General features: G+C 44.6%; 1 protein-coding gene across 1 annotated transcript; it reads right to left on the minus strand.

Moving 5' to 3' along the window:
- Positions 1 to 342: 342 nt before the first annotated feature.
- Positions 343 to 23262, minus strand: VXN (vexin). The gene is made up of 6 exons (XM_019726330.2): positions 22824 to 23262; positions 18488 to 18543; positions 10913 to 11063; positions 6377 to 6438; positions 4566 to 4660; positions 343 to 2826 (listed from the first exon to the last, which is right to left on the minus strand). Exons 1-6 carry the CDS (start codon positions 22888 to 22890, stop codon positions 2643 to 2645), a joined length of 615 nt encoding a protein of 204 aa, XP_019581889.2. The 5' UTR covers positions 22891 to 23262; the 3' UTR covers positions 343 to 2642.

Genomic DNA, 23262 nt, shown 5'->3' on the forward strand with positions numbered 1-23262 from the left:
AAAGGCTGCATCTTCCTCCACCTTGGGGGTGAGAGGCCAGCAGGCTGGGGATGGCTCCTTGGCCCCCTGGGGTTTGTGGTGGGGACTGAAGGGTCAGCATCAGCAGGGAGGAGGGTGAGCCCAGAGAGGACAGGTCAGGCCAGGCCAGGCCCCATCAGAAATGGCCCTGGTGCTAGGCAGGGCCTTGATATCAAAAGCAGATATTGCCTTAGGATGAAAAGAACAGGCTGGGTTCTTTCTCACAATCCTTTTCATTTAGGTAAATGAGCAATGAGGTCCAGATGCATAATCCTTTCCCTTTGTGAAAGTCTTCTCTCTCATTCAACGAGGGAGCCTCAGACATACTCTTGTAGTGGTTTATTGATGTCACAGACAAAGCATATTTTATTTTTATTCGAATTGGCCAATGAAAATGTTCTATACAAGACAAACACTTCGTGATGAAATATTTAAATTAAAAATAAATAAGTTGGTTGCATCCTACGGACACCTCCAGCTGCCACATACAAATAGAAGGCATCAGTTATAAATTAAATAATTTAAAATAAATAGTCTTAGGATACTCTGATTGATAGGTCCAGCATAAATCACCTCTTTGCTCCCCGACTTTATTCCGGGTCCCATTATCTACACCAGGTAGGACTATTAGTCCCCCGAGACTAGGCCCTCATTGAAAAACCACTTGATACCCAAATCTCCAAAGTGCAAGGACTGAGTTTGCAGAACCGAAAACGGTTGAAGAGCAGAGAGCAACAAGGTGAAAGCCTCGCAGCCAAGGCCTCTTATCCCCCCATGCCTTCTTATGGTTCACCTGGAGATACGGAAACAGTAACTTAGCAAAAAGCAACACGTGGCCTCAGAGCAGCAGCATATGAATAGCAGTTGAGTCTGAGGCAGTACTGTGATCAAATTCTTCTTTGTACCAACACATGGCAAGTTCCCACCTAGTCGTACATTACATTTCTCCATGGAGTGTCAGGTTCTATCAGGTGAGCTGGATTAACTTAAACTTCCAAATTAGTAAACAAGCCTTCTGGAGGCTGAGTCGAGGCCACAGATGACAATACACAAGGCATATTGCCACCGAGGCCCTCCACAGGCCGATATTACTAATTGATCACAGCACTCCTTCATCTCAGATTCCAGCTCCACACAGAACTCCAGGCAGCCTCTGCCAATCAACTGCGGTTAGCATTTGAGATCAAAATGATTTATTAACTTTGGTCCATCTCTATGTTCTGCACTATTCACTGTGAAGGACTAGATATAACACAGTCATTGAAGCCTGATACCCACATGATTAGGGGCCTTCAGACGAATCATTTAACTGCTTTAAACTGATGCCTATTAAATGGCAAGGCCACCTAACTGAGAGTTGTTAGAAAGCTTGGGATAATGTGTGTAAAATGCTCAGTATCATACCTGGCACATAGTAGGCATTTAATAAATGATAGCTATCATTATCAAATTAGCATTTTAAAGCTACTGATGTTGACAGTGGAACTGGTGATGACATTTCCATTGAAGGAAGGAAATCATAATATTGTATATTAGGTTGAACTATATGAAATTGGTAACAAATTGTTTTTGACCTACAAACATGGCAATTTCTTCAGTTCATCCTAATGTATAATGGTGTATTTCATTCAAGTCCCTTACGTGTTCTAGCTTTATCAAATTCTTCCCTTCAAAGATTACCCCCAAAGACATACTCCTACTCCTCAAAACCTTCCTCAAATCAGTTTGCTAGAGTAAACAAAGCAAGGAGTCTGGTGGAGAAGTTGAAGACCTGGTATCTAGTTCTACTGTATCTAGACATACAACTTCTTAAGGCCTTGACTTTCTCATCTGTAGATTGGGAACAATTGTGCTTTCTAAAATAGGGATTTTGGGAAGATAAGAGATAATGGATGGGAAAGCACTTTCAAAAGTTAAAATCATTATACCAAAGAAAGATATTAATTCCACTAGACTATACCATTTCAGAAAACATTAGTATTTAACATTTAAATTTTAATCATGTTTTTCTATAGAAAAACTGCATGTAAAAGACTAGAGAATTCATGCAATCATGTCAAATGGTCAACAAAACCCATCTTGATGATACTCTCAATTGGATATTTGAACTACTAAGTAAATATGTAGTGCTCGGTTATTACAAATCGTACCTTGTCAAGATGAAATAAAGGCGATAACAGGAATAGTACGAGCCATTGTGTTTACAAGTGCCTCAAACATCAAGCTCTCCCATTTATACTACAAATCACACACATTAGAACAACTCACAATGAAGATGGAAGAATCACCTGCTTCCTTCCTTGGAGGTCTTTAAAATGCGTTAGGAAAATTTGATTTGGGTGTGGCTTTGCTTAAAGCTAGGGATATAAACTTAAGACCTCCCAAAGTCACTTTCAGACCAGTGTCTTTAGCAACTCTAAGAAGAACCGTTTTTCTTTTGCCTTCAAGGGAAGTTCCTTTCCTGTGTCCTAAGCTGGGGTGATGGGTTAGTAAGGGTGGATGATGTGTTCAGACCAGCTACAAGCAGAGGTGGATGTGGCTCCATTCCAATCCAGTTTTCGCCCCCTGTGCAGTAAACTTTGGCCAATGGGGGGGCACCTGGGGGGCGGGGGAGGGGGGCAACCTTAGTCGGCCTCGAAGGCACTGTTGGTAGCTCCCAGGTATTCAGATTTCTTCTTGTGCCTCATCCACATTTTCCGGAGGATGCTGGGGACGCTGCAGGAAGCACTTCCTGTCAGTGGTAGGGAGGCATCTGCTCCCTGGGAAAGGGTTGGATACTCTTCAGTCATCTTCTTGAGATGTCTGGATCTAAAGAAAAGCCAGGGGTGAGTGGGGAGGGCAGTCACTTCCCTGAGCCAGACTTTGAATTGTGGCGCAGGAGAAGAGTAGCCAGAGCTCTTACTTCTCTGCTCACACATCCTGTGGCCAGGAGGGAGGGGCACTGTTGGGACCCATACAGGAATGACTCCCCCTGGGGGATGCCCACCTGGGGTGAGGGAAGGAGGTGGCTCTGGACACACTGGTTCATGCACCGCAAGTTCTGCTCTTGTCCAAGTTCCGCTTTTCCACCCCTCCTGCCTCTATGCAAACAGCCTGGCTGGAAGGGGCAAATATCCCAAAGCATTGGCTAGTGAAAGACCATGAGGCTTGGGATTGAATCCTGCATGTACTGTATGACCTCAGGCAAGTGACTTAACCTCAACCAGCCTCAGTTTCCTCCTGTACAAAATGGGGATCATTTCATCTTAACTCATGGGGCTTCTGTGGGGAGGAAAATGAAGTCATCAAGCATCTGGCACCTTGTAGGCCTCAATAAATGGTCCTTTTTCTCCTCACATTCTGCCCTTTGGTGAAAGAAATGGCCTTAATTTTTAATAGCCAAGGGCCAGGAACAAATTAAAATGAGAATGACTGAGCTTAGAAAGAAAGGAGCCGTTCAGAACCCTCTGTAATGCGGCTGTGTGGATGGCAGGGGTCAGTTTTCCAGTAATCAGCCACAGCCAGGAGAACTTAATACCATCCAAATGATTTTCTTACTTTTCTCCAATGAGGTGCAATACATCGAGTGACTTGGTTTTCATCATTCTTTCTAGATGGCTTTTTTCAGCTAGAGGGGCTTGCACATTGTTCTCTCCCTCCTTGGACTCCCAAAGCTTTTAAGGGGGGCACCACTCCGGTGGATATTTTAACCCACGGGTCCTCATGCACAGCAAACACATTCCCAAGTATGTGTCTTTCCAACTAGTAGTGGATTGTCAGTTTCTTGAAAAATGATAGCAACGATTCGTGGTAAGCTCTTCACACATTACCTCATTCCGTTCTCACAGTACCTCTCAACAGGGGTACTACTAAACCCATTATTTATGTGTTTAATAAATGAGGGAATGGAGGTCTGACTAACTTGCCTGAAGTCACAGCAAGACAGAGGCAGTGCCGGGGAAGCAAGCAGAACCACTTGTCTGCCACCGGCAGTACGGAGTGGCGAGGGCACAAATGGACGGGGTGAGCTGAGCTAAGACCCCTGCCGTTATGTTCTTAGTGCTCCATTGAATGCTTGGGGTTTACCCCCTCCTGCTACTCTAACTGCCTTCTCTGCATCAGAGGGAACAGTGACTTGGCGCTGATGAATTTGGTTTGAAATCTTTATATCTTATGTACTTCTTTACCTTTGGGCAGAAGCCCTGAACCTAATTCAGGAGACATGTCTGACCTCAGCGTGCCTACAGGAGGCTCTGAATATGGCCTGTCATTACATTTACCTAATTAACCAAGAATCCTCCAAAGGACACTTCTTTCCGTCTAAAGAGTGGTGTTAATGAAGTGGAAACCATCACAAACAATTCAGCGTAATCCTAGGGAAACAGTTGATGAAGCATTACATGACTCAGGATTATTGCCCTCATTACGAGGTCATTTGCAGCTGGCATGGGTTTTGTGTTAGTGTCTTGAGAGTCTGTCCCCCAGGCCACCTGTTACTCTTCTGCCACAGGACCCGGAGCAGGTGGGGAGCCCTGCAGGCTGCCGGGCTGGGAGGCACCAGCACTTACCCTCTTGCCAGAACAGCTCTGTTCTCTGAGCCTGTGGCTGTCGCCTCCAGGACAGCGGCGGGGGCTTTCACGGAGATCCGGGCCACGGGAGGAATCTGGGTTGTACGGAAGGGGAAGACAGGTGAGGATGTAGCCGTGGTCCCAACTCTGGCACTAACTGGAGCCATTTGAAAGGTGGGTGGCTGAGTTGACCCACCCCCGACCTGGGACCTCAAGCTCTGCTGGAGGGCTTGTTAACTCCGTGCTGGGCCCACCCTAGCATCCCCGCAGTAAATCTGATGTGGGCCTGAGAATTTGCATTTCCAACAAGATCCTAGGTGCTGCTAATCCTGGGACCCCACTTTGAGAACCACCTACCAAGACAGAACAACTTGAGATAGAACAACTCACTCTTACCTGAGAACTCTGCCCCCCTCTCACCCCCATCGCCTGTGTCCCCTTTGTTGTTAAACTGCAGATTCTTGCTTTGAAATACAGCCTAGATTGCATCCTCTCCATCTCCTCTGCTGTGGCCTTCAGAGCCAGTTACCTGGGACCTCCTTGTTTCCCACCAGACCCACCACATACCTCGGCCCCCCCCTGGATCAGCAGGGCCTCCGCATTGCAGAGCAGACTGAGGCCAACTCTGCAGCCTGCTCTTCGAGTTTCCTCAGAACCAGCCTCTCCACCTTTATCAATGCAGCTCTGCCTTCTGTTATCCCCGGAGGGTACCAGCAGTTCCAGTCCCAGCAGGGCTGGGCCTACCTTTCCTAATGCTCATGCCCAGCTCTGCATCTTGACTTGGCTTTTCCTTCCCTCTCTGGATTGAGCCTCATCTCTGCCTGCCCCTCGAGGCCACTTCCTCCAGGAAGCCTTCCCTCAGGCTGGAGGCCCAAGCTGATATCTCTGTCCTCACGTCCCCACAGCACTGTGTACCTATGTGACATGTTTTAGCATCCCACCAATTCTATCTTTTTACGGTTCTCTACTTGTTTCGTATGCTTTTCCAATTTCCTAGTCCCCAGAAGGGTAGCATGCTATGTGGCAGGACCTGGGACTTAACCACTTTGGGGGCCTCCTTGGCTCTAGTAAAGGAGGTGGTGAATGCTTAAGAAACATGTACTGAAGTGAAAAAGACTGATGGCCTGACCTGGGCTAAGTCCAGAGCTTGCTCAGTCAGTGGACATACGCTATGCTTTGTTTATCCACCCCAAGGCCCATCGAAGGCTTAAGGTCACTATAATCCTGGAATTGCTGGGAAATTCCAGGTTGAGGACACCGTGATTCATCTCTCTCTTCTCTCCTGAGCCAGCCAGATGCTGTGGACAGAGTTACTGTGCCACCTTGTGGCCTCTCGGGAGCTCTCCCTCTCCATAGTGAAACAAGGAGAACATACACCTAGCCCTCCTTCCGCACTGCCCTCAGCCTCGTCTCCTCCAGTGCATTTCAGTGTTGAATCAGGCTTAGCTGTCCGTGTTCTGAATTGCTCCCCAGGCTCTGATGAAGTAGGACACCAGCCCCATTGCCTCAGACCAGGAGGAAAGCGTCAGTCGTTACTGCCTGGGGTCAGTCTTCTGCATTATTAATGCCCCCCAGCTTTGTAACTGTGTCTCCATCACCACCCTACCCCATTCCAACTTGCTATGGCTCCCAGCTACAGCAACCTCTCTGCCAAGGGCAGTGTCTGAGCCCAGCTCTGGGCCTGGGGGCAGGCGATCATATCCACCCATGGGAGCTTTTCTATAGTCCTGGGGCCTGGAACAAAGGACACTTAGTCTCTCCTTGAGCGTCAGAGCACAATACACGCAACTAACCAGGCTTCCTTTACTTACCAAAGACTTGCCATAGGCTCGATTCCCACACAGATTTGATGATTTGGATTCAGCAATGCCCACTGCAAAGGTGAATGGAGGAGACATCATTCATTGTGTGACTCTGTGTTCTTTTTGCCTTCCCACGGTTCTGTATCCATAACCTCATTAGCTAATCAATTACAAGCAGGCAATTCTAAAGGTCTCGTACCAAGCAGCAAAATCAGGCAGTGGGACAAGTGCTGCATGCATCACCAGGCCCCCTGGTGCTCTTCCGGTGGGGGGCGGGGGGACAGAAGTAAAGTCTAATAAGATCATGTGTGTGGAAGCATTTAGTGCTGCGTCTGTGAGCAGTAGGTGGTCATCTGCAGGCACTAGGTGCTAAGAGAATGTGCCCTCAGCTACTCCTTCCTTCCGAAGGTGCCAGGTCATGAAGTTATGGGGAGTGAAGTCCTTATGGCTTGGACCAAGTATTTGACCTGCTGTTCCTGGGCACCCCTCTGTGAAAACGAGCAGAGAAGTCTTGCCTGCAGTGGGAAGCACAGCATGACAACGGGGGAGGATTGGCGCTTTTCAGAGTCCTGAGACATTGGCTACCTGAGCGCTCCATGAGAACCATCCTCCTATGCCTTTATTCCCAAGACCCAACCGACTTCTGAGGAATTTCTACCCGGAAGCCTGCAGCTGCTGAGAATCCAGGTGTTGAGCTACAGGTAGGGGAAAGTTGGCTTTTAATATAGTCCTCTCCTGGGGCAGAGGCTCCAGGACGAGCCCCATCCGAACACACTGCAGCATATAGAAATAAGACACGCCCTCCCCCAGGAGGTTATCGCGGTGCCAATGGGATGAAGTTACAGGACGACCGGGATCAAACCACAGTGTACAGGACTCTGGCATAAGCAATGATAGCAGCTCATAGTTTTTGAGTCTTTGCTGTGTCAGACACTGTGCCGAGTGTAAAACACGTAAACCTTGTCTGATTTAATCCTCACCACAACCCTAATAGGTAGATATCATAATAGTCCCCTTTTTTTAGCTGAGGAAATGGAGGCTTCAGAGCTCCGTAACAGCTGTGAAGAAGCTGGGTAAAGGTGATCTCCAGAATGATAAACTGCCCTTTTTGGTCTTGCAGGGCTGGGCAAACTTGACCCCGGGGGCTTTCTAATGCAGTCTGGGAGGAGTTAGCCAGATGGAGGGACACAGGGGGCAATTCACACGGAGAACAGTATCAGCGAAGGTCCAGGGAAACAGGACATAAGGGAGTAGTCAGAATTACACAGCAGCTCAGGGTTGCTTTATGTATGGGCTGGCAGGGACAGGAGTGTCACAGGAGGTGGCTCTGGAGAGGTCAGTAGAGGACAGTTCCTGGAAGGCCTTGGGCATGGTTCAGAGGGTGGCTGGGGGTGGGAGGACACAGGGGTTAAAGTGGAGGGATGGCAGAGGCTCATTTCTGCTCTAGAAGGACCCTCTGGCAGCCTTGCAGTGTGTGGGGGGTGGGGGGCTGGTGGCTGAGGACCAGGGTTGGCTACTGCACACAAGGGATGACAAAGGGAGACTGAATCCAGGTAGGCAGAGGTAGGTGCCAAGAGGGAGAGTGGAGACATACCTAGGAGCTGACACGATCAGTGTTTAGTGTCTGATGTGGTGAATGGAGTGGGGGGTGGGGGAGGAAAAGGGGTGTTAGGGAAAACATCCCAGCAGCATGCTAGGAAGATGGATAGTGGTCCCAGCTGAGAAAGGAAGAGAGGTTTGAAGAGGAAGATGAGTTCTGTTTGAACAAGTTGATTCTGAGGTGGCTGAGGACATCTTGGTGGAGAGGTTCTCCCAGGCCCAGGAGGCGGCGTGTTCCCTTTCCAGGCACCTAACGTTCATCTGCTCAAGGCCTGATGGTGAGAGTTTCTCAGCTGGGCCTCTGCCTTCAGAGTCCCTGCAATTTCCAAGACTCCTCAGAGAATCCTTGTCTCACGTGAGAAGGCTACAGCATCCAGGAGCCTTCTCCTGTAGCTCAGAAAAGAAACAAGTTCCCAGATCTGAGATCCCTGGAGACACACATCCTTCCAGCGGGAAGACTTGACGCCCAAGGCCGGTGCCAAGCCCTTCCTGTGAAGAGCACTAGGTTCCGGCTTTGGCTCAGAAACCCTCCCTCTCTCAACCCGCTCTGGAATCTATCAGATTCAGGGAGCTGAAGGTTGAATCAGTGCCCAGCTCGATCTTTTTTTTCTTTCTTCCTAAACCTGACTAGCAAGCACATTCCCTGCATGAGCTGAGTGTCACAGGTTGGGCAGATTCTCTCCATTTCATAACTTATTGTTCTCCTCTTTCAGAATAAAAGACTGACTTGGGCAGGCCAAGTGTGGGAACAGAGCCAGGAGTGCAGTTTCCAGGCTCTCAGCCTCACGTGGAAAGGTGCTCACTCAGGTAGTAAATGGCCATCAACTGTGATTGGATGGCCATCAGCTGTGGCTAGTTGGCCGTCAGCTGTAACCAGTGAGCTATCGGCCACTAATATAACTGCTGTGGCTATTCTAGCAGGAAAATGGGGCTAGCAAGAAAAATGAGGGCTAGCAAGAAGATGGTGGCTGAGCTAGAAAGAGCGGATTGCAGCTAACAAGGGGTCGGTTGGCAGGCAGAAAAGCGGACAGCAGGTCGCACGTCATGTGAATCCAGCCTCCACTGAGACTATAGTGGTAGGACTCCCTGACCTATGGCTCCGTGGGTGTTCCTTTTTGGCCTAGCCACATCCTGCGTTCTTATGTGGGGAGCGGGAGCTGAAACCCCACATGACACCCTGCATGACACCAAGCTACTTAGAAAGGGAGGAAAGTGGTCCCTAAAATGAGACAGTTGGGAAGACGTTCTCCAGGGGGAAGAGATATTAGCTAGGAAATCAGGAGCTCTGAGATTTCACCTCAGCTCTGTAGCTAATGAGCCACGTGACCTTGCATAGGTCACAGTTTCCATGGTTTCAGTTTTCTCTTCTGTAAATTGGTGGGGGATGGGTGGTTCTTTACCATCAGTAGGCATTAGAATCAATGTGTGGGGAGTGTTAAAACACAGATTGCTGGGCTCCACCCCAGAACTCCTAATTTAATAGGTCTCGGGTGGGACCCCAAATTTGCATTTCCAGCATATGATTCTGCTGGAATCCCAGGTGATTCTGCAGCTCTGGGGACCCTGTGTTGAGAACCACCCATTAGATCATCTCTAAATCCTTGCTCATCGGTTTGTTGTCCTCAGAACCAACAGCATCAGCAGCATCTGCAAGCTTGTTAGAAATATAAAATCTGGGGCCCTACTCAGTCTTACTGAATTAGTATCTGCATAAAAACAAGATTCTCAGGTGATGCTCTTCCGAATTAAAATCTGAGAAACATGGCTCTAAATTCACTTTAAGATTTTGTAGTGAAGATAAATATTCTCTTTTTCTCTTTCTGCACACATGTTACCCACCCACCCACCTATATATAGACAGAGAAAAATTTGTCTCCTCTTAATTTACAAGGCAGATTGTGGTTTTCCTAATGCTTTCACTCTCCATACATATGTGTCTATTTAATCACTTAACTAAAGAATAGAGCTTGATTTATGCATTCTTATTCGTAGGATCATAAAAACAGGATCAGGGTTGTCAGTGATAAAAGAAACCTTAGCAAGCCAGTCTAGCATCTGTGAAGGAGAAAAGATGGATGGTTGAAGGGACGATCAATGGAGTCGTGTTTCAGTTCTTGTAACATACAGAATTGTTGACACACAAAAGCTTTGAGAAGAACATCCTAGACTTTCTATCGTATATTTTTGAAGTAAAAAAAAAAAAAGAATAATTTTAGGGTCTGGGTATAACAGAAATAACCTAAACCAGCAATTAAATGCAAAATACCATCACAGGCTTCAGTGGGCTAGACGAAGATGCCTGTTTAACTGCTTAGGGTGGAAGCCATTTTTAACAATAGTGTGGAAGGTAAGATTATGCTGTTTCTAGCTTTAGAAGCAAATTTGTCCCAAAGTTCTTGTTTATAGCTTGTTGAAATAGCCTAAGTCATTCAAATTTAAAATGGTGTGCGATTTTCAAGATGGCAGTTTTTGATGAGCCTATATAATCACACACACACACACACACACACACACACACACACACAGAGCCAGTAAAATAAGTAATGTAGGCTTCTGCTTTGAGTCATGTCTACACTGCTCTATACCAGGACAAAACAATTTTCATCTCCTGAATGTAGCAGGTCTTCCTGTGGAACAAGATGGTAGATGAAAGCATCTTTGCTCATTACACACAGCCAGAAGCAAGTGTTTTCTAGGTAAATGGTGTTATGAGGGGCTGCTGTAGGTGGGGCCCCAGAGTGGGTGCGTATCCAGAATGTAGAGTATGTATTGGGGAAAAGCCTATTTCCCAGGTGCTCTGCTCACCTGGTGTGACCGAGGTCACCAGGGAGGACCATGAAGCAGTGGGAAAAAACACAAGCCAGGATGCAGAAACTGTGGCTGCTGCTCTAAGTGTGTCATTGTCCCTCAAGGAGGTACCAGGAATGTGGGCCAGGGCACACATACCGGGTCTGGAAGGGGTCTTGGCAGGGTGGGGTCCCTGCTGCCATGGGCTTTGGAGCCGGCCCGACCTGCGGCCCTCGCCTTCCCGGCAGTCACCACGGAATGGCAGCAGCTCCAGGGGTCGGGGTGGGTAGAGGTCCGATTCGATCACCACCTGCAGGGAGGAGGAAGGACAGTTAGCTTGTTCCTTTCCCGATCTGGGGACCCATAACTCGGGCCAGGACTGCAGGTGTGCAGATGAATCTTGTGCTTACAACGATGTTTTGGAGCCATCCTTACTCCAGTGAATGCTAGGAGAGCAGTGAGAACACTTGAGTAAACTGGCCAGAAACAGTTATTTGTTTTATTGAGCTTAAGACAATGTCCAGTGGTGACATGTGCAGGAAAATGAGGGTTCTGGGGGTTCCTCACCAGCATTCCCTTCACAGAATCAGGATCCTGGGCCATCAGCTCAAAAAGGGGGGCTAGTCACCTGCATCCGGGCCTGACATGGTTCGACAACAGGACAGGCTATTTGAAATGAGGATAGTCCTGGAAATCTGGGTCTTACAATCTTTGCAGCTAAGTGGATGCTCTTGTTCATGCAGCGGGCAGCTTTTTTGGGATGCTCTAGCAGAGGGAAGACCTAGGGAGAGGACTGGGGCCCATGATTACCAGATTTTAAGAAAGAAAGAAGCTGCTGGCAAGACCCCGGAATGCTCCTTGCAATGCCTGTGTGTGGTGGAGCTGGGAGATGAATTTCCCTATGTGTGGTTCGGTAAGTGGAAATCCTAGTAAACCAAAGACAGCGCTAAATGCTAAATCATTTTCAGTAAGAACCACCTGCTGAATGGGTATTTTGGGGGAAATAGTCTTTTTGTCAGGGCCCACCAAAATGGGTCGTAGAAATGATAATAAAAACACTTAAATCACTGAAATAAATGTGAAAATTTGAGACAAATAACACTCTCTTTTATCTTACTACTGGGAGTGACAAAGGGAATTCTAGCAGTTTTTGGCTCACATCCTGCATACTTTTATACCTATCCAGGACACTGGGGTCATTCATTCTGAATTTTGTCGCTGGTTGGAACTTCCAATATTCCACGGCAGCTTTTCTGAGGTTTGCATTTACCCCTTTGCTTGCTTGCTGGTTCCTTCCCTCTGCAGACATCCTGCGAGGGCACATTCTGTGGCAGATCCTGGGCACACGATGCCTCTGGGAGTGAGGTGGACCCATTTCAGCCCCACCGTCTGGTCTTTGACGGATCCTCCTCAGATGTCTGCACATGACAATTGTATTTTGGAGGATGTGAAGCAAACCAGATTGAATTTTAAAATATCATAATAAGGTGGTATTTCAATTGAGTGGAGAAAAATTGGATCTTTAATAAATATTGTAGGTCAGGGCAGCCAGTTGGCACAGTGGTTAGAGCTCCGTGTGCAAAGCACCAAGGTCACTGGTACGATTCCCACACAGGCCAGTGAGCTGTGCCCTCCACAACTAGACTGAAAATAACGACTTGACACGGAACTGATGGGTCCTGGAAAAACACACTGTTCCCCAATTAAAAAATAAAAAATAAAATAAAAATTGTTGGAATAAGCGTCAGGCCACTGGGGTGAATCAATCCCTGCCCATACTTCTCACACCAACATGAAAAAAAAAAAAAAAGAAAAAATGAAAAAAAAAGCCAAAAGCCCAAACACTAGAATGTGGCTCAAAAAAAACATTTGTTACTTACAATGGGGAATTATCCCTATGTATATAGAACTCTTAGAAATTAATAAAGAGGAAAAAATAGAAAAATGGGGCAAAAAATATCTGGCAATTGACAATAAAAATACAAATGCCGATCAACATGAAAAGATGCTGAACCACATTCATAATGAAATAAATGCAAATTGAAACAGTCACTTTTTTTCTCTCCTATCAAATTACTTGTTTGGATTCAACCCCCAGTGATGATTATTGGTTATGTGGGAAGGGGATGCCTGGTCTGCCCTTGCTGTATCGGGGCATAGCAAGTGACTATTATGAGTAGAGATTTTAGTAACACAGCTGCTTTTTCAGTTCAGGTCACATATTTACCTATAGTATCTGAGAGCAGTTCATTTCTCTCACAGAGGAAAATGAAGGGCAGGAGTCACTCTTTGCCGCAGTTTACCACAAATCATCCTTTGCTTAGAAAATTAATGTATTCCAAATTTGGTCTTATCTGGGATAGGAAATTAGCTCTTCTCATGCCTATTTTAGGACCCAGATTTAGTCATTCTGTGCCTTTGGAGAAAGCTGATAATTCAGGATCATTTAGGATTAGTCCCCTCTCTCCTCTGGACGGTGCAGAGGTGGGGTTTCTGTGTTCAGCAAGCCTCACTGCAGTCTGGGGGCAGTACCCTCCACTCTATGCCAGCTCACCCGGGCTGGAAGGTACAGCAGTGGGTGGGTTGGCACTCACCACCCTGCACATACATCCCCTCTGCTCTCTTCCTTCCTTTCCTTTTAGCTCTGTGCTCTGCTGTGATGTCACCCGGAATACTGGAATTTCCTAGGTTAATGGTAGTTTGGAGCCCCACTCCCCTGGATACATGGACTGTTTGACCTAAGGGCCGTCCCCCAAGAATATGAATCTCCAGGTCGAACAGGAAAGACATGAGTCTCATTATTTGACACTTGTAAGACTCTTTGCTGTTGACCTCCCATCGTAGGGATTTCTGATTTTATTTTCATTGTCTCTGCATGCCTCTAAGGGAGGAACAGTAAGGATAGGTGTGTTTTCAGACCCACTTTATAGAAGGAGAAAGTAAGGAGCATGTGAAAGCCTGAGGAGTCCCTGGGGAAACCCAGCATTTCCTCCTTTGAAAGAGAAGCAAATGTTCCCTTTCAGGAACAAGAACTGCCACCTCCGCAATGCCTTCTCTGTACTGTGGGCTGGGAGAAGAGAATGGTGAGGGACAGAGTGGAGAGGCAGTAGCTGCTCAGCCCCTGGCAAGACATAGGAGGTGTCCTGGGGGGTGCGATGAGGCTCGTTCCTCCCCAGGTTATGACTTAGGGCCAAGTGCCTCTTTGGGGTATCTTCTCCAATTCCCCAAAAGGATGCTAACAGCAAGAAAGGAAAGAGGAGAGGGGCCCAGCTTAGAAGATTTCCCTTTTATAGCTGATCTTGTACTTGGTTCTCATTTCCCACAATAACAGAGGCTCTTTCAGGGCTCCAGGCCCATGCATTCAGCCCACACCAAGGAATGGACAGCTGAGTGGATGGCTGTGGCCTCCCAAAAGCCTCCTGACAGCCTGGTTATTTTCTGGTCTATAGGACATAGTCTGCTGCTGCTGCTGGTCTTAGAACAAACTGGTCTGAGAGTAGGCTCTTTAGCACCCTGAGTATGTGAGTAAGACAGGGAACTGGCAGCAGGGGGTGGGGTATATTAACAGGGTGTTAGAAAGACACGTGAGTCTTAGGTGATGGAGAATCATCATGATTTGGGGCTGCTAGGATCCATAATAATGTTCTAGCCCAACTCCCTAATTTTACACATAGGGAAGCCAAGAGAAGGCGCATGTCTTCAAGGTCACAGAACTAGAAGGGGCAGACCCAGGATGAGAACTGTGATTTTATGACTCCTGGGTGATCTTTGTTAGATCCACAGAAGTGCCTACATCCCGATAAGAATTTTCAAGTGCAATCGATTGCTCGGTGCATTTTGAGAAATCAGATCACCAGACAAATCCCTCCTCCGCAAGATTGAAATCTGGGGAGAATGTGACATTTGCAATCTCATTTCTCCATCTTTCCTGGTGGTGGCCCCGCTGCTAATTATGAAGGGACTGTGACTCACGGAGGCAGGGGCTCCGTTGTACAGGGAGTCCTAACCGACCCATGCCTTAGTGTAAATTCATCCCTCTGAGCTACTCTTATAATGTTGGCGGCCTCAGGTTGATCAGGGTGTCAAAGAAATTGCCTAAGAATTCAAGGAGGAGAAAAAGACCATTGAGACTGTCTAGAGAAGGAACAGTGTGTGGCTGTGCCCTGGGTTCGGAAATAAAGTGGAACTTAGAAGGAGTCCAGAGAGAGGACACTGGAACACTGAGGATGGTTCAGAGAGGAAAGGAATATTTGCAAAGGAAGGAAACTGACATCCACATAGTAGTCCAGGGAGTGAGAATAGGCACAGAAAAGAATTGCAGGACAAAGTCATAAACATGAGTACATGAGAGCAGGTGCAAAATATGAATCATTTTCTTGGGAACTCATTTTCTCGGGAAGCCAAGAGCCAGAAGGATGAAGAAACAGGAGATCAGAGCCAATTCTTTCTTCTTTGGGACTCCCTTCCCCCATCTTAGGTGGACTAACAGACCTTTCCTGTCTTTTCTCATTTGAATGTTCTGTATAGCTAGAGCTAAATTTTATAAGCAAAGGATGAGTCAGGCTGTGAGGGGAAATCAGAAATTCGGAGGCGAGCTCAAAGGCCAGAGGGCATTATGAAACTGTCTCACCTGATGGAAGATTGCATGTTTGAAGACAAAACTCTAGCTTGTGATTTTTATCAAAAGCAATTTTTATATGTATTCATATACTTGAGTCTTTTTTTTTTCCCCTCTGAGTAAAAGTATTTGAGACCGGGGAAGTCATACACATAGCAGTCTTTCTCAAAAATTTCCTCTTCCAGGAAACCTGAGAGAAAGGCTCTGCAGTGCCTGGCTGAAGTCAGATATGCCAGGAGGTAGTGCCCCATGTTTTGGTGGCTTTGTGTATCTCCTGTTCATGTGGCTTTACCTCCACCACTGAGAGTTGTCTATTTTGTTTAGGTTCTAAGCCCCCCGAGAATTTTCTTCCCTAGAACCCTATTTAACTGCCAGAAAGTATAGTGATCTAGTTTCCATTTTAAAAGTTTTTGTCACCACTGTGACAAAACCAGTAGTTATTGGTATAAGGGGTGATTCAGACAGGAACGTTGTTTAAGGTTAGAAATTCAAGGCAAGAACTTGGTTGAAAACTGAATAGTCCTAGTTCCTAAGGGATGGTCCCTGAGTCATGCATGATTTGTGGCTCCTTTAAATCCTGAGTAATGCCAAACGCAAGTCTTTCACTGAAAGGTCTGTTGTGAAACTTTTTTAAACTCTAAATTACCTACAAACAACAGCCTCCCTTTCCATGTTTGGTAACACCCACTGCTCCTTAAAAGTCAGGAGCATTTTCCGTCTACACTGTGGGCTTAAATGTTTCCAGGGACCAGGAGAAAGATAAGAATCTCTTGTCCTTCCATTCATTGAAAGCCCCTTTCTTTCTTAATATACTAAATATTCTCAAAAGTTATTTAGAAAAGACACACCACTGACAGAAAAAGTGGGCAAAAGGCATGAGTGAGGAACCCATAATGAAAAAAAACAACAAAATCTGTGAAAAGATGAAGAATGATATCAATAAAGAAATGCAAATTAAAACAATAAGATATTCTCTTATCAGATTGTCAAATATGAACAGCATTGGCTCAGGTATTCTGGTGAAGCTGCTTTTAAAACACAGTTGCTAAGAATTTGGCAATGCCTATAAAATTTGTTCGATGATCATATCCTTTGAGCATTTCCTTTCTTTTTTTAGATTGAAACACAATTGACATATAACATTGTGTAAATTTAAGGAGTACATTAAATGTTGATTTGATGACTCATTTTTCATATCTATGAATTTATCCTCAAAAACGTTTACATCAGAGCATAAAAATATGTTCAAGATTCCTTCTTGTGGCATTGTCTTAGAAAATAATGGGAAAAAATCTCATTTATTGATTATTTGGTTAAATAATGAATCTAGAAAACCTCAGATTTGGTTTAGGTAAAAAATTATAGTATATTCAGACAATGGCATGCTATGCAGCCTCTATAAGGAATGGGGTAGCTCTATATGTATTAATTGACATGTAAAGACGTTCAAGATTTATTTTTCAGTGAAAAAAGTAAATTTCAAAACAATATGTTATCAAGCAATAAAGCATAATAATTATGTTACCCTGTTTCCCCTAAAATAAGACCTAGCCAGACAATCAGCTCTAATGCATCTTTTGGAGCAAAAATTAATATAAGTCCTGGTATTATATTGTATTATATTATATTAAAGACCTGTTCATATAGTAAAATAAGGCCGGGTCTTATATTAATCTTTGCTCCAAAAGATGCAGTAGAGCTGATTGTCTGACTAGGTCTTATTTTTGGGGAAACACGGTAGTATATGAGAAATTTTCACTTAAACATGCCAATGTTTATTGAATGCTCAGTATATGTCAGACTCTAGCCTAAGGACTTTACAGGTATTAGATTATTTACTCCTTCCAGTGGTTCTTGATATAAGTGCTCTTTTTATCCCCATTTTAATGCTAAGGAAGTTGAGTCCCAGAATGGTTGGGCAACTTGCCCAAAATCACACAGCTAGAAATGGGTAGAATTGGGATTTAAGCCCAGGCGGTTCAACCCTAAGTCTCCACACTTAACCACCGTGTTCTACAGCTTCTCAGGATTTATTAATACTATATTTTATATCTTTGTGATGTTTCAAATTTTATAATGGGCACATACTGCTCTGGGTATTAAAAAAGGAATAAATAGACACAAAAACAACCTTGACTAAAACCCCATCTCATCCGAAGGACACTTAACACAACTTTTTTTTAAGTGAAGAACAGGATTTTTCAAATTGAGGTACTTTAGAAAATCAAAACGGTATTTTATGAAAAATTGTGGTAGAAATAGAAACACCAGTATAACCAAGAGGGAACAATTACTAGTTAAAATAAACCTTTTAAAGTACAAAAATGTATTAACAGCTTTTATATAAAGAAATCTGGAAGTAAAATGAGAAATTCACAGCATCATTAGGCTCTAAAGACATGTTAACGAATTTTAAGGTAATGCGTATGGTTATTAAAGTAGCAAAAGATAAAGTAAAAAGCAGTGTTGGTAGGTTGGAGGTAAATGGAGAAGCATTGCTGGAAGCCTGGCAACTGCTCAGAATTCTTGGTCATATGGGACAAAACTGTAAGCAGGAACCATGTTTCTAAAATCACTATTATTTCTGCACACCTGGCCCAGTGTCTCTTACGCATAACAGGAATGCAAGTATTTGATAGATGGATGGATGGATGAAACTATTCTTATCCTCTTGTGAAGTCTACTGTGAAAGACTTTGCACCAAGGAATTAATCCAAAAGAAGAGTACTTTGTACAAATGAATTCATTGCACTGCTCTTTAGAATAATGGAAGAAAACGAAACATTTCAAGTGCCAACAACAGGAGAACACATAGGTCAGAGATACTATACCCATATCGTGGACTTTGTTTAAATAAGAAAAAAAAAGTATATATCAAATAAGATTTACTCACTGTGTCTGTGGAAAATGGAGAACAGAGAGGTCTAATTCAGGGCTGTGTGCTCTCTGGTTGACATTTGCTAATTATTTTGGTTAGGTGGAGGACAGAGAATGTTACAACATGGGCTATAGAAAACCTTTCTGTTTATTGGAAGCAGAGGAGAGAGAATGAAAAAAATAGACATTGCTTTTTAAATGAAAATCAATCCAAGAAATCAAAACTGAAGTTTCCTTACATTCTTGGTCAAGAGGTGTTGAGAGCTTTTGACTCTTCTTCTGGCTGGGCTGGGCACTGCAAAGAGAGACGAAGGAATGGTTTTAGAGAACACCTGTGAGTGTGATGTAGCTATGGTAACAAAACCAAGAGGGTTCAAACCTGGAGTGGGTCAGAGGAGAAATGCAGGGAACAATTGCAATTTTAGACGTGACTTTGCTGAGTACTCGAAAGTTCACTGCAGCATTATTCATGACAGCCAAAAGGTGGAAACAACCCCAACGTACATCCACAGATGAAAGGCTAAACAAACAAAATGTGGTGCATACATTCAATAGAATATTATTCAGCCCTAAGAAGGAATGGAATTCTGATACATGCTGCAACGTGAATGAACCTTGCAGGCATTAAGTGAAGTGAAATGAGCCAGACACGAAAGAACAAATATTGTATGAGCCCACTTATATGAGAGACCCAGAGTAGCCACATTTATAGGAACAGAAAGTAGAATAGAGATTACCAAGGGCTGGGGGGAAGAAAGGAATGGGGAATTATTTAATGTGCACAGAGTTCCATCCTGGAAATGGCTAGTGGTGATGGTTGCACAACAATGTACTTAATGCCATAGTACTGTACACTTAAAAACATGGTTAAATGGTAAATTTTATATTATGTATATTTTACCACAAAAACAAAGAAACTTAAAAAATCCTTTAACCGTGAAAAATGTTACTTGGTTGGGAAAAGGTGTGCATTTTGTTGCAAACGGAGAATACACCCAGGCATCTCTTTTCCATATTGTTATCACAATGATTTACTTGGAAGAAATCCTCTCATGTCACTGCCCTGCCTAGATGTCACCTATCAGATAAGTGAAGAGGGCTGTGTTGTTATTTTCTGCAGAGCACCTGCAGCCATCACACCGGTTGTCTAGCTCTAGCTGCTGGGTAACAGCCAGCGCCCCCACTCCTTCCACTTGGGTGTGAATCTGAATTTGACCATTTGCCAGTTATGTGACTTGAGCAAATTACTCGTCCTCTCTAAGCCTCACTTTCCCTATCTGTAAGTCAGGGGTAATAATAGCACCTACCTCAGAGGTCTGTGGCAAGGACAAAATGAGCTCATCTTTACAAAGCCCCTGACCCAGCACCGAGCAAAAAGTACGTTCCCAGAATTAGTGGTGGTTACTATGATATTCCTTCTCTGCAAAATAAGAGCTAGTGGAAGGACTAGGCGATAACTTCTAGAGACTGTAACATTTCATTAGAATTTCTCTTTCTGGAGTTTCTCCATTTCCTCTTGCCATTCCCTGATTCTCCTCGCCACCCTCTCCCCATTGTTGTTTACCCCCAAGTGAATTATTTTGAATGCTGTGGTACTCTTCACCCCAGAATTAAACCTACTCTGGTGTGCCTCAGGAAATAGCTTCTGGTATAACTTCTTGGTAAAACCACAGCTTTTACCTTTTGCATTTATTGTGAATTGTGTCTATGGACTCTTTCCTTCAAAGGTTTCTCTTTCTCTAGAAAGTAAAAGTCCACACTTGTCCTCACTTACAGACTTGATCTATGTCCTGTGCCTTTAAAATACTGAAGAAGCACCATAACATTTGCTGTGCCCATATTTTTGTGAGATATTAAGATGGCTCAGCCAATAAAAATATATAGTTATTAGATTGAACCCAATGTGTATGTGTGTGTGTGTATGTGTGTGTTGGAAAGAGGGATTAATACAACAATAATAAATGTAATACTAGCTCCTATTGAGCTTTACTAGGCGGATGGCTTATTTGCCTTTCCTCACTTACTCCTCACAGCAATTCTGTGAGGTAGGCGTGCTTCATTAACTCCATGTTATAGATGGGGATACTGAGAGTTGGGGTCACAGAATTGAAGGTAGAATAAGGCCTATGCTCGTCACCACAAGGCCACCATTCACACTGCCCATGTGACTGAACTTGTGCTTGGAAAATGTTTTGTTCATTGCACATTGACTAAACATGGCTAACCAGTAGCGCTTAGGGAAGGGCGTACCAGACGGGACTATAACCTTTGTTAGGTAAAATCAAACCGACCTATATTTTTGCAGTTAGGGAATGTGAGGCTGTAATAAAGAGTTACCAATCTCTCTTATAAGTGGTGACATAAGAAGAGCTAGCACTGCCTTCTTTCACTGAGAGCCCTCTGCTTGATGGCTTTGGAGAAAGCAAGATGGGGCAAAACAAGATGAAGGAAGAGGTGGACTTCTTCCATTTCTGGTTTAACATAAACTGCAAATACTCCTTTTCTAGAGAACAACTTCCTGAGCAGTGAAATGTCCATGAATACTGATGAATACTTGGTTTACAACCAGGAAGTGGCCATGAATGAAAATGGTAAGAAAGGAATAGAGGATTCATATTTATCTTTGACTGAACATATTCATTGCTCTAAATATGGAATAAAAACAGAAATCACTTTGTAAATCATGTATTTAACGGTGTTTACTATATGCTAGGTGCTGTTTTGGATGCTTCACACAGTTTATCTATACCTCACTTCCCCCCATAATAACCCTGGGAGGAGAATTCTAGTTCTCCCTTTTGCAAAAGTGGAAACTCAGGCCCAGACAGACAGGTTAAGTAGCCTGCCCAAGGTCACACAGAGCATAAGTGGTGGCAGTCTCCTGACTGCTGTGCTAAGTGTGACATTGCTCCTGAATTGCACAGTACATTTCTAATTAAAAAGAACCATTTTGATTTGACTTTTTCCCTTCCTTTAAAATGTTTTTAAAAGGAGGAGGTTTTGAAATGACAGAAAATAGACATATCTTAACATTTTAATATTTGCTTCCAATTTGTTTCCTTCTCATATAAAATAAATAAAAAATGAAAAGGCAAGTTTAGGTCCATTTTCTACCCTCCCCTAATTCTACTTCCCTCCCTCCCAGGGCTACTAAGATCACGAATTTTATTTGTATCTTTCCAGCCTGTTTACATACTTCTCTCTAGATATGTATGAACAGTAGTATTTTGTATTTCTAAATTTAATCATTGTTATCATACGTAGATAATTTTCAGCCTGCTTTTTTTTTCACTCAACATTCTGCTTTGAGATCTCTGTCCATGCACGTAGATTTTGTTTATCCCTGTTGACTCCTGTGGAGTGTTCTATAGTATGATGACACCACATTTCACGCCTGCTCCTCTTCAAGGACATTTAGGTTCTCTTGAATTTTGCCCTCATAGAATCAATGCTACCATGAGCATCTACCCGGAAGGATTTTTAACCAGAAGTGGGACTGCTGGGTCAGAGGGTCAGCCTTGACTTTCCGGGTACGTTTTGGAGTTTCCAGAGAGAGTTCTAACTCCTGCACATGGGCAGACTCTTAGCTCTTTTTTCTCTCTCTCTGGCAATAGATGTCTAAAGCTTAATTTATGTTCTGCTGGCTGTCTTTTTGTGGCTAGGCTGAGTCTCTCCCTTCCCCCCTGAGCAATGGACCTGTCGGTGGCTGACACTGGAAAAAGAAAGGAATTGTTTGAACAGGGGGTCACAATACCAGCAAATACCCAGCCCCCTTCTTTCAAGTCTGACAATGAGACCAGGGCTAAGCCAGAGTCCCAGGCTCTCCTAGCAAGACAGGCGCTGCGGGGCGAGAACAGAGGCAGCAGAAGAGAGGGGGAGATTTGGAGGGGACAATGGACCTGTCCAGTCACCAGAAACCTGCTGTCATCTGAGCTCTTATCTGAAGCCCTTCCTGGGACTTGACACCATTCGCCTGGGAGCACGAGGACTGACAAAGTCACACTTTTGAGTGGCACTGGGTTCAGGTTAAGACTGGGAGTGTGGCCCTGAGGTCTGGGTAGAGGCCAGCCGGGGTCAGGGTATTATTCGACCACTTCTTTGGACTTCGGGCCACTGTGGGGAGTATTTCTCCTCACATTTAACCGCACAGTTAGAAAGCAGACTTTTGAGGCGGCTGGTTCTCGTTTCAGAGCCCGCTTGCTCACTGGAGAAGATGAAAGAACCTATCTAGCTGCCCTGGGAATTTTGTTTTCACATCTGTTTCCTGCAACAATGGCTTGCTGTCACTTTCATTCGGCGTATTGGGTGGCAGTACTGAATTAAGTGAAACGGAATATTTAACTGCCCTCGTTTCCTCCTTGATGGATTGTTTCTCAAAGACTGATGTTTATCCACGTGCCTCCTTTTCAGATACAACAACAACAACAACAACAACAACAACAAATACCATCAAAACAGAGAAGCGTCAGAGCTCAGAGACCTGAGGGAAAACTGTAGTAAAACAGCATGTGACTTTCCTTACCCTCCCACAGAAGGTGCCCCATTAACAGAATAGTCAAGGGCGATTTTACTCACCCTTGGAAGGAATCACAGTGGTGAAAACTTCTATATTTTCGTCACTGCAGCTGTAAATCTGATGCATCGTTTCAGCCTTCTCTCCCCCAAAGTGCCTGAGAAGCGGAGGCCTCTCTCTGTACCCCTGGTCCGGAGGTTTCCTAATCCAGTCTGGCTCAGGGAATCATTGATTGTATCACCGTGCAGGTCCACAAAAGACAGGCTGGTGCTGTGATCTCATCTCATTCCAGAGTCTTCACTGCAACATTTTCTAATCCCATCTGTCTTTTTTTTTTTTTTTTTTTTATGAATCCTATTATTGTAAACCCTTGATTGAGCCTGGAGGCTTCAGTCCCCTCCCAGCCAGGATGTATTCAACATTTTTATTTTGCCGTGTCTGCCGCAGTGAATTTGGAAGTCTTTTGTGAAGTGATGAAGTGAGATCGCCTACTCGGTTAGC

Source organism: Rhinolophus sinicus, linkage group LG14 (genome assembly GCF_036562045.2).
Source record: "Rhinolophus sinicus isolate RSC01 linkage group LG14, ASM3656204v1, whole genome shotgun sequence".
Taxonomy (NCBI): domain Eukaryota; kingdom Metazoa; phylum Chordata; class Mammalia; order Chiroptera; family Rhinolophidae; genus Rhinolophus; species Rhinolophus sinicus.